Source organism: Akebia trifoliata, chromosome 3 (assembly GCF_017979445.1).
Source record: "Akebia trifoliata isolate Shusen 1 chromosome 3, ASM1797944v1, whole genome shotgun sequence".
In the NCBI taxonomy this organism is placed as follows: domain Eukaryota; kingdom Viridiplantae; phylum Streptophyta; class Magnoliopsida; order Ranunculales; family Lardizabalaceae; genus Akebia; species Akebia trifoliata.
The window spans coordinates 44,918,864-44,930,881 of NC_141377.1; the positions used below are offsets into that span (position 1 = coordinate 44,918,864).

The 12,018-nt window shown below is 35.8% G+C and overlaps 1 protein-coding gene across 5 annotated transcripts; it reads right to left on the bottom strand.

Moving 5' to 3' along the window:
• Nucleotides 1-5: 5 nt before the first annotated feature.
• On the bottom strand, nt 6-11,986 carry LOC147407282 (putative hexosyltransferase MUCI70). Of its 5 annotated transcripts, none has more exons than XM_086435764.1 (7): nt 11,420-11,986; nt 8,794-9,020; nt 8,377-8,553; nt 8,139-8,294; nt 3,383-3,659; nt 2,110-2,368; nt 6-171 (listed from the first exon to the last, which is right to left on the bottom strand). In XM_086435764.1, exons 1-6 carry the CDS (start codon nt 11,766-11,768, stop codon nt 2,139-2,141), a joined length of 1,416 nt encoding a protein of 471 aa, XP_086291890.1. In that variant the 5' UTR covers nt 11,769-11,986; the 3' UTR covers nt 6-171; nt 2,110-2,138. The 5 variants fall into 5 exon arrangements, with proteins under 5 accessions (XP_086291890.1, XP_086291891.1, XP_086291889.1 ...); XM_086435765.1 differs by lacking the exon at nt 6-171 and adding an exon at nt 1,446-2,019 and having other exon boundaries at nt 8,794-9,011; XM_086435763.1 differs by lacking the exon at nt 6-171 and adding an exon at nt 1,446-2,019.
• Nucleotides 11,987-12,018: the final 32 nt, after the last annotated feature.

Genomic DNA, 12,018 nt, shown 5'->3' on the forward strand with positions numbered 1-12,018 from the left:
ATTATAATAAAGAAAAAAAAAAAAAAAAAGCACCTACTTCTTCCGAGGACGCGAATCAGGGATCCTCTTCATCTCGATATCTGAATTTCTGAACGCTGGTCGTGTGTCTGTCTAACTGAGATACAGCCAAGAAGTAAGCATAGGGGTACCTCGAGATTGGCAACACGAAATCTGGAAAGAAAAAGAAAACGTCTGAGAGAGAGACTCGGAATCCGAGAAGCGACAGAAAAAGCGAACTTTCCAAAGAGATTTGGACAAGTGAGTCAATGCCAATGATATGAACGAAAAGCATCTCCACTTTCCTTCCACTAATGACATTGCCCTACCTTTTACTCTCTCTCTCCCTCTTTATTATGATAATGTAAAATGACCTAAAAACTATGCATCTGAACGAAAAGCATCTTCACCGTTCATAACTTTCAACCTATGCATATGTAAAAATCTGACAACAAAAACGTACGTTAGTCTTTAAATTCTTTGTAGGATATTTTGGATCCACATGGACTTTCGGCCTAGAATAGATTTATGAAAGAAGAAAAGAAAAACAAACAATTTTTGTGTGATAAAAAGATTTGAAAATTGTCATAGTCCCTCATTTAAAATTTAAATCCAACATTTAAAAATTCTTGATTCTGAGGTTTGATCTTTAAAGTTGTCGTCGACTAGATTTCTAGTTCAAGAACCATGAAAGTTATAAAATATTTTGGAGTCATTACCTTTTTGAGATGTACCACTTTCAATATTTTTTACATTGATTATTAAATGGTCTCCTTCATCCACATAATCTCCCTCCCAACAAGAAGCTTTCTATGAGCGTTGAGAGCATAGAGACTTTTCTATATGTAATATTTGGTTCCATCTTTCTTCTCTCATGAAGGGCTTCTTGAAGTAAAAGACTAATTACTTCCTCAGTTTTCCTTTGCATAAACTTCAATTCTTAGATATTTCAAAACAATTACAATGAGTGTTGATTTTTATTCGAATTCCTATCCCACTCCATTGATCACAAAGATTTATACGTTTACACTCCACACAGTTTGGCACCATCCAATATTTTTAAAAGACTATATAGGGCAACAGTTTACAATGGCCTTCATAAATTCTAAAGTGGGTGTAGAACTACGATGCATTTCAATAACAGAATAACACATAACTGGAAAACATCCATCCCAACAGCCAAATAACCATAACCAATAATGGGAGATAACATTGCAAAGGCCAACAAAACAGCCATTAGTAAGTTATATTTTCTACAAAAAATCTTCATTTTGCACCTCCAACAAAGTTTATCCATCAGTAAGTTAAAAACAAAAAAACACCAATTAATTAATGAAATGCCCATCATAATCATAGTGAGATATAGATGTTATGTAAACCTGTTTTAAGGGAAAGTATTTCATTTTCTCCCAGCAAAATTTAATCATCACCAAAATTCCCCCACAAGCTAAACAATGAAAAAACTCTTATATTGAAATAAGCCTATTACAATAGAGCTATAGCTGAAACCAAGCGTGATCCATCATTTTTCAAATGCCAAGTATATGTAATGGGGCATGTTCGGGGGGAAATCTAAAATTGACAAGTAATTTTTACACCACCACCCAGACGCTGTCCATTCTTTTTAATGTTTTCTACAACAGCGCCAGATGCCATTGGATCTTGTAAAATGGATGACATCCCAGCAATGTAAAAATTAGTTGTCACTAACTTATAGATGTCCCCCGAACGCAACCCATATAGAATTGATCAAGGGGTTATGGTCAACCAATTGGCTTGGGTTTGAAGGACCCAAGAATCTATAGCACGCCGAGTCCTATACCTGTGTAACACTCACATGTGCAAATACATAAAACACCGCTAACTTGAGTACATCCCCTTCAGTTCCTATGATATAACTTAAAGCAAATGCATCACATCAAAAATTACAATTGGAATGAGGTAACCCTAAAGATTGGTACTGCATCAAATAAAACAGGAGAGAACTGTGGGATAGACATTGCTTATTCACAAGCAGCAGCTCTGACCAAAAACTAAAAAAAAAAAAAATCAGTAATTATAAGCGCTGAATTACAAGAAAGAATATGGGAGAAGACATAAATGGATTGTTACCTATAGATTGACCTGAGAACCACAGAAGCTCAACTTATCAGAGGTTTAGCCTTGCGCTTGTGACCCATACTATTCACAAGATCTTTGCGGGTACAAACAGGGAACATATTGATATTCTTGATTTTCAGTCGCCTGAGAACATATGGAAAGCTAAGCTGATCTCGAGAAGTGAAGCGAACCACCTCGTTGAACCAGAGGCACATGAATAGGTTTGATAATGGTGTGTGCTCCCTCACAATGACAGAAGCTTCAGCTAGAGCTGCACAGACCAATACTTCATTAGCTATGTTCATTGCCAGAGTTGATCGTTTTCAACAGTAAAGAATTGCTGTGGTGCTACAGAAGGACAATTAAGTGTACCCCTTCAAAGGGATGCCAACACAGTCTGTAGTGCCAACTGCCTAGACCTAAAGATGCTCTCTTCCCTGTCCTATTTTCATTTTCTCCTTTGTTATTATTTGTTTGTTTAATTCTAGAAACAACGTAGCTTGTCCACTTCTCTCACCTGCCACTTACCACCACACTCTTGAATATGCAAAACCATACAACTACATTGACAATGGCAACAGTAGTGAAGTGAGAGCCATTGCAAAAGGCAATAATATTGACATAGATAGGGAAAGAGGAAGAGGATGATAAAAGAAAAGTTTTAAAAAAATATTGATAGAAAGGCAAGAAACCACATCTATGTAATGAGTGTAGCAGAGATTAAGATGTTGAAATAAATGAGAGGTAAACCTAAAAAAATCAGAAATAAGCACGTCCACTATAGGATAAATAAAGGAAAGTTTTTTTTTGGATGGTAAGCTGGACTTGAACCCATGACCTCAAAGTTGCTTTGCAACATGTCAAAACAACTGAGCTATGGGTCTAAGCCCATAAATAAAGGGAAGTTGATTTAAATGATTAGAGCATATCATACATAAATTACGGAACCAACAAGGAGTATTATGTCCCAAGTTGAAGGCTCCAAAAAGGAAAAACGGTGGATAGAAATGTAAGAATGAGAGCTAAAGATACATGACTTAACGGGAAAATAGCTATAGACAGAATTGAATGGTGAGATACGTTTACTGTTGCCAACCCCAAATAATTGGGAAGGCACTGGAATGATGAAACAAAAAGAAAGGGCATCTTTCATTTACAAATTCAAAGGCATGTAACATTAGAATTAAGGTTGAGGCCCTACCATTCCCCATAAGGAATATCTAGTTCCAGGGTGATTGACACAAAAATTAGGTTACTAAACGCAAAAATATCACTTGAAGAGTACCTTTCTTGCCGTTGAACCTCTTTTCGTCAGGGAAACCGTCATGGCGATACTGAGTCAACTGCACCTCAACCTCTTCTGGGGTTGCTTTATGTTTATGAACTACAGCCTTTCCCTCGTCATAGACACTACTACGAGCTCCATGTTCTGAAATAGCAAGTATAGAATTTGTACGCCAAAGAAGAGCTTCCAGCACACCTAATGGATCTCTCCGAAATTGAGACTTTGAATCTACCCAGATTGAATATCTTGCTTGAGGGAACAACCGATGGCTCAACATCTGAAAACATTAGAAAAGAATAAGCAACACATTACACAGATGTTTGGTTAAAAACACAAATGCAGAACACATCAATATCAATTGGCATTTGGGAGGTAAACATTAAGTCTGAACAATGGGAGATGAAAAACTTGACAAAAACAGTAGTAAACCACGTGGACAAACAAAATTTCTGGATGAGGGAAATTCTAATCCCTTAGCACTACCACACCTAAAGCATTTTTTGCTGTAGAAAGAGGTAATTCTAAATCCATTAAGGATAGGGAGAATTTTGCTAAAATGTCAAAATTTTCATATTTTGATAATGAAAGATAACAAAATAAATCTTGTCTTGCAAAGCACATGAAAACCAAATGATCCAAGAAGGAACATTTAGAGGCAAAAACGGAAAGACAACAAAACACAAGCAAGATCAAACTACAAAATATTTGATTCCAAAATCAAATTTAATTAAAGCACTACAAATTGTACTTAAACAGAAGCAAGACACAAAGGAATCATACATTATACGATATCAAGTAGCAACCCACAACTAAAATTGCATATTTGTGAGTTCTAAGCCAACCTTTTCCTAGCATGACAGTGAGGAGATAGCCGTAGACTTCACACATCACATGCATGACCCTCTCTTTATAATTGGAAGCCTTCTTGTCTCTTCGAATATAATCTATAAGGTATCAAGTTTTCCGTGTTCACCCTAATATCCCAAAACATGAAGATCTCAATATCCCAAAACATGAAGATCTCAAAAATCATCACCACTGCACTTCCAGTCCACAATTTCCTCAACCAACAAATGTTTCTTTTACCATAAATGATGATTATGCTATAGGGAATAACATGTTCCTAATTCTTTTTTTGCTTTGGATGCTCATCTCCAATAGAATCATCATGAGACATGCTGGCAGGGATGTCATGAAGACAATGATAAAGAGATGTCCAAGGGACTTCCTGTGAGAATATAAACATGATCTGTGTCCTGGACCATAGTTCATCATAGGAAAGATAGGAAATCTCTTCCTTGGATTCTAAATATAAAAAAATTCATTGATAACCTCTTTCAACATTTTCAAGTAGCCAAAATGCTACTTAATGTCAAGCTCTCAAGTGGAACTTTGAGGGAAAAATGATTATCCAATCAGCTGTATCACCGACTCATCAGCACCAAAATAAATGAGCGTAGGTCCTTGGATCACCAAACATCTCAAAGATAATCATTCAAAAGCAAGAAATCGATCTCAAACATGCTTATCCAACTTAATTGCCATAAAAATAAAAATAAAATCTTTTATAGATGCTATAAATATTCTTTGTAACCCATTTAAACATGAAGTGTGTCCAACCAACAAATGATATGAAGCTTTGAACACCACCCAAAAGAAAGCTGGCTCCTTGGCTAAAAGAGAACCCTAGTAAATGATGCAGCCTATAAATGGAAAATTAATATTTAAAAGGGATGAATGTTGTGCATCTACCATTGAAAGGCATCCAATTAGACCCACAAAGGACATCAGCCTTGTGACAATGGGAACTCCCACGATAGTATCACTCAATGTACTCTTACTAGGCCAGCTTCCTAGTTGGACTAGTTATGTTAGCCAATAGTAGCATAACTAAGCCTGTACAAAACAAGAGAAACTATAGCAAAATCATATTTTCATTACTCATTTCCTTTTTCTTTTCCTTTCAGAAGCGAAGTAATGAGGCAAGGTATTGCTCCACTATCTTTTCACACCATCCTACAGAGTAAATACGGATCCTCAACAATTAAAATGCAATAGTGGTTGAGGCCAAAACTCTCCCTACAAGCCATCAATTTTTGCAATGTTATGCATTAACTTATCAAGTTACAAAAGGTATCCATAATGATCAATGGGCTGGTAATGGAAGGTATTCAACTGACCTTTTATCAGCATTATAAAAATGCATACGGCTTTGAATGCGCAGGTTTCTAGTTTGTCTATGACTGTGGTTTACATCCTTATACATGTATAATTTGTATTGAACAGGGAGAGTAAGTGAGCACTCAGTTCGACGGAGTTATCAACAAATCTCGTCTTTGAAAAGACTTCAAACCGTCCACACAACCTTTTCTACAATATTTGGAATTGTTATACCTCATGATGGGCCCACTCTTAGTTCAAGCCTTGGTACAAGTATTCCGATTGAGAATTAGACACCAGCTCAACTAGTCAAAGTTTTATGAATCCAAGAGTATGCAAACTTGACAAATTTGAAGATTGTAGAGCTGAGAATCAAAATAATTGACGCAAAGAAGCAATTTCCAGAAGAAAAGAAGAACCAAAGATTGAGAATAGCAAATTCTAGTCGCTATCCATATAACGACCAGGACAAATAGCGATTTCGGATCGATATACTGCATATTTAGCGATCCAAAATTTGGTTCGATTGATTGAAATGCAATGGGTTGATCAATTCGGGTCTGGTGGTTATTTTTGTAAATTTCCTCCCTCTATAATTCTATAAATAGAGGGAGGAGATCCTCATGTCAAAGGTGAATCATTCTAGTTAAGAAAACTTTGGATAGATCATTAGAGGGAGATTCACCCTTACCTAGAGAGTTTCTACAAGGGATCTTGGAGAGCGAAAGTTTGATGAGGATTTTAGATCCACTCTCTAGGGTCCCATAGAAGTTTCAAAGAGAGTCCAGATCTTGGAATTGTCTAGATCTTGGGAAAGTTTCTCTTGAATTATTATAAATTTAATGTAAGATTAGAATTTCCGCTAGAAGAAGAAATTTGTTATGATATGAGAAATTTATGCAAACTAGTGAGTTAGATCAATTTTATGATAGATTCATTGAGTTTTTCTCTCATATTTTGATTTTTGTCTCTTTTTTGAATTTGAGTTCTATCGTGGATTTTGGCTTATTTGTTCTTCAATTAAAATGAATTTCTCGATCGCCAGATCTTATGCTTAATTGCTGATTTTGATATTTAATAAAAAAAAACTCGATTTCTCAACTTCAGTAAATTTCTTGATTAGATCTGAAACTTTGATTCAGATCTGGTCATCATGCTGTTTTGGTTGTAATTTTGAGTTTAGAGCTTTAGAAAAACTCCAAAAATCATAACAGAACCGATCACCTCACTATATTGCGGGATTGGACCCGAAGTCCTCCTTGTAGTGGGGACAAGATCAACCAAGGACTCATCATTGTCCTCCTAGCTCATATCCACCACAAACCCCTACTGATCATTCCCCCATTCAAACCATTTCATTCATTTTCACATGCATGTGTATGAGCAATCGGGGAGGGGGGGAACTGGAATATAGATAAAATTCACTATTTTATTGAAATTTCCTATTGCGAAGTTATTACAAATGAAAACTTCAATCAGTTCTAAAGCCTAAATTTAATTTTAAGGGCAGGAACTATATCCTAGAGAAACAAATAGCATGTGGCAAGGATGTCCAAGCCTTTCACCTACCTCAACAAGAAGCAAAGATGCTTTTTGTAGCAATTGAGATTAGTTGAGGATGTAAATGTCTATGATAACATAAATGGCACACTAACTCAATAGAAAATACTGAATTTAGAGAAAAGGTAAGATGAAGAAAAAGTCATAAAGCATGTGTAAGCCTCCTACCCTATCTTATCAGCACTAAACATATACGATTCTTAAGCAATAGATATTAGGAACGAGGGGGAAAAAAAAAAAGAAATAGCAGAGGACATATATAACTCTTGCCACAATAATAAAAAAGAGCACATGAATCACACCAGTCACCACTTCAATAGAAAATAATGCATGTAAATGACTGCTTACATGTGCGTGTACCATATAATATATGTATGGACGTTTGCAATGAGAAAGTCGGAATATGTAATTCTTCCTTTACTAATATCAATACTTAGATCGTGGGTTCTTTAAATAATTTCCATGGAGGAGGAAAAGAAGGGGTTTTCAATCATGGAGTGGATTAAAATTAGTGAGGCCTTCATCAAACATAGAATAGTCTCTGCAGTTTGAAAATCTAGCCAATTGGGCTGTGAATGCTGTCATTCAGGAAAGCAATCAATCGAGCAGGTCACAGCACTGGTCACTCATAAGTACCAGAAGAGCACACAGGGTGGTGAATGAGGTATTGCCACAGTTGCTTAAGTGATGGGGAAGAATAGAGATTCTCTGGTTCGAACCTGAGCAAACTCTCATAACTAGAGTTATTCTCTGGTATATTAGTAGAAGGAAGCCTAAAATATGACAATATAGCAATGTGACAATCTACAAAGAAAGTGAAATATCAAGACATCAAAACAAACACGAATCATGTCAATGGGCAATTTGTGAAAACATCTTTTTCCTCTTAATCTCTTAGATGTTCCTTAAGCCAATGCGCCAATAAGTTTCATAAAGAAAATAGATTCACCAACACAATGTCAAGACAATATTTCTAAAGATGAAATAGAGGAAAAAACAGAATAAAAACTGAGAAGTGTTGTGCCAATTTCGCTACCTTAGGGATTTTACCATTCAACCGTTGGTCTGTGAAAGGAAGGTCCCTAGCAAGGACAATGCGCCATTTACCAATCATATGGTCGTCACCAATTCTCTTCCCATCTGCTTGCTGAGTAGCAAGAGTGATTTCATCCCAAAATGCTACATAGCAAACCTGAATAACCACAACTGCAGATATGAAGGCAATTAACTTGTCAAAAAGAATAAATACGTGGAGGGTTGGATATGTGAGATACATTTCTAAGAGAGGCCTCTGACATTCCAATAGGTTGATAGAGGTCGTCTCCTCCGCCAAATGTACAAGTAGACACAACAACTTTGCAAGTTTGCATGTACATCTTGTCCTCGTCAGAAAGCTTAAACCCTCCATTTTCACTGTAGAAACCACAATGCACCACAGCAGTTTCATTCACCTGAAAATAAATTTGTGCATGGTAAACTACCAATTTCAGAGGAAAGAAGTAAACACAAGCAAATAAAACAGCAGTTCTAGAATATGTAAGATTTTTAGGGTTCAAGAAATCATCATGCAAGCAGCTCTACATAAAAATAAACATCAACTTTTGTTGCATCCAAAGTAAAAATGATCATGACCACAAAATAGTTGTAAACCCACTTGAAAAAAAAAAAGAAAAAAAGATGTAGATGAAAACCTTAAAACTTTGTTCTCTCTCACGAAAAGTTTGGTCGCCTGTGAACAAATTAAATCGTGTAGCTTCACCATTCCTCTGAAACAGGGTAGCATTGCCTCCAATGTATGATGTATGTACATCTGATTTGTATATCACTCTTTTAACTCGAGAGTCGGGTTGTTCACCAACAGGAATATCTAGGTTCTGTAGTGCTTCAGGAGGCAGGAGTTTCAAGCAAGCTGATAAATCTAGGAAAGACTGAGTCAGGAAGCAAGCAGCTTTAGCTTTCAAGTATGTCCAAATGGAGGAAAAAGAAATAAAAGAACAACATCAACAAGATAATATACTAATTAAGTCTCTCTCTCTTTTTTTTTTTTTTTTTTTGTGGGGGGGGGGGGGCACAGGGACGCATCAAAAACTTAAATGACAAGAAGATATGTTAATTTGAAAATTATAAATTGTTTACCGTTCTCCTTCTGTGTTACATGAATTCAATAGCAATTGTGTTTCCCCAATCTCTATTGTGCTTCTTATCATGCTAAAAATTTAGATGTATTCGTAAATCCAACCAGTCAATGCTACCTACAATAAAGAGGCTGGAGTCGAGATGAGGGAAGGGGACCAGAACTCTTGAGAAAGGCTTGAAATAAACATCATTACATATAGTCTTGGGAATGAAATTTTTATACTAATAAAAAAATCATTTGGACATGCTATAAATAAATAAATAAATAAAAAGTAGGCTACTCTTAGGCCAAGATATTTCTCATAGTGAAACTCATAGCATTCCTTATAAATGAATAGAGTATATTGAAGTTAGCCTTTTGTTTGTGCAAAAGAAGCTTGCACCCGGTGAATCCAAGGTGGATATTTTACCAAAATTCTAAGCAAAGACCAGATTCATCAAAATGATCTCAAGTTGGAAATCTGCAATAGTTAACAATTTGAGGGAAAGATTGAGAATTTTTTACATCTTATGTTATAGGTGGATCCCATCGTATTTTAGGGTTTCGACCGTACCCTTCTTTGTCAGTAGAGAGAAATGTATTGAAATATTGAAACAAAGAAAGAGACGAAACGGTAAGTCAAGCACATAGAAAATGGTAAGAAGATGTAACTATCATCGGATGCCATGGTTAGGCACTGACATAATGAGCACATTAGTTTGAGAACGAATAGTCTTCCCATCTCAATTAGCTGGTTGAGAAGAATGCTCTAAAGGCAACAATAAATGGATAATAGATTTTAAGTATTTAACCTCGCAAACTAATGCAAATTGAGAAGAGAAGAGAACTCCATCTCAAGTATACTACTTTAGTGATTAAACAAACATATTTCAATTTGAGGAACTCACTTGTAACCCATTATTAGTCGGTGTATATTTAGTTGATTTAAAGGTCTACTTTTTATACATAGTCACAAAGTCGGAATAAGGGTTTAAAACAGCAAGGGAAAACTTCGGAAAAAACGTAAATGAAACTAGAACAAAATGGGGGGAAATGATAACTATAAAAGATAAAAATAAAAATAGATGTTAAAAATTAAGAAAAAAGTACATATATATGGAAAATGTTCGGCACCCTACTATTTGTCCTACATGGATTAGAAGTTTTGGAGTGGGCTGATTTTTGGTGAGGATGATCTCTATGGTGAGAAGATCATCCTCACCAAAAATCAGCCCATTCTGAAACTTCTAGCCCCATGTTTACAAGTTGAAGAATCATGGACCGTCCATTTTTTGTAAACCATTTTTGATGGGGTTAGAAGTTTCGGAATGGGCTGATTTTTGGTGAGGATGATTCATGTAGGACAAAACATGTAGGGCAAAACGTAGGGTGCCGAACATGCCACTATATATATAATTAGACATTTATTCTAAGTTTCAAATATATTTTTGAGAAAAAAAAACTATTTAATATCTATGCATGATAACATGCTTTCACATATAATTATACATTTTATCATGCTAAAAAAGTTTAGCCATCAACGAATCTTTTGAGCACAATAAAACACTATTAAAAAATAAGGCTAAAGAAATCCCATATTAAACAACATTTTATGAATCAAGTCACAAATAACCATAAGGCTATAGAAATGTAAAAAAATGTATTTAAAACATAAAATACCTGTAAGAAATGTAAAAAATAAAACGCATTTTTCTGAAGTAAAAAAAAAATGAGTCTTTTTATTGTTTTAATTGTTGGAGTTACAAAAAGCGTTTTAAACGAGACTTTTTCAACAAAAAAAATGTAGTTTTTTGTGACTATGCTTTTAAGTGATAGCCAGGCTCTGTGTGTTAAATCAGCTGAGGTAAGAAGGCAAGTAAATAAGTAATATCCCTAACCTCTACAGAACCAAAAAGCTTCATACTTTAGGGTTTCTACTGAATGTTTAAGAATCCACAACCATAAAGACTGAATAAATGCTGTTTTGTTATATTGAGCAAGTAATTCTCTTAAAAAATTTCAATCCGTGAGATAAATTTCTAATCAGACGCTATCCGAACCAAATCAGAAGAACGCAGAAACCAATCTCCAGTACCTCAATAGGCAAATTAACAAACAATTTCTATTAATCAAATCAAACGAAATAAATATCATTTTCGACAATTTTATTGATCACAATAATGGTAACTCAAGCAGCTTACGTTCTCGGACGCCATTAGACCTCCTAGTTATTGGATCCAGACGATTCAAATTCCCCTCCGATTTCTTTTCTTCGAAGAATTCAAATTTTGTTGTTTCCTCATAAGACGCATTAGGTTTTCTAGCGATCCTCGAGGCCTCGAATACGAGCAATCCGATTGCAGGAAGGAATATTAATACCGTCCACCATTTCAATAATTTCCTGAACATTCTCCGAAAAAATTCGTTCTTCGCTTGAAACCCTAATTTCTTACGTTTCCTTCGAACTCGAACCCTCATCCTTCCAACGAACTCGTCTGACTCCTCGTCAGAGATGGAAATAGAGATGTTGTTAAAGAGCGAAGACGACATTGGTGGAGGGAAACGAGTCGCAAGTGTTGCAGAAATTAGAGCGAAAAAGAGATCAAATTTGCAAAGAATTTAAATGCTGAAATTGGGATATTTAGGGTTCCACCGACGACGATGAACTTTTAGATGTTCTAAAGACGGGTTGCGTACTTGAGTTGGCATTCTTACGGGCTTCCACTTTCCCTCTTTTCTTCTCTTTTGTGTGTGCGCGCGCGCGCGCGTGTTGGGGGTGGGAATCGAGGCTACTTGCACC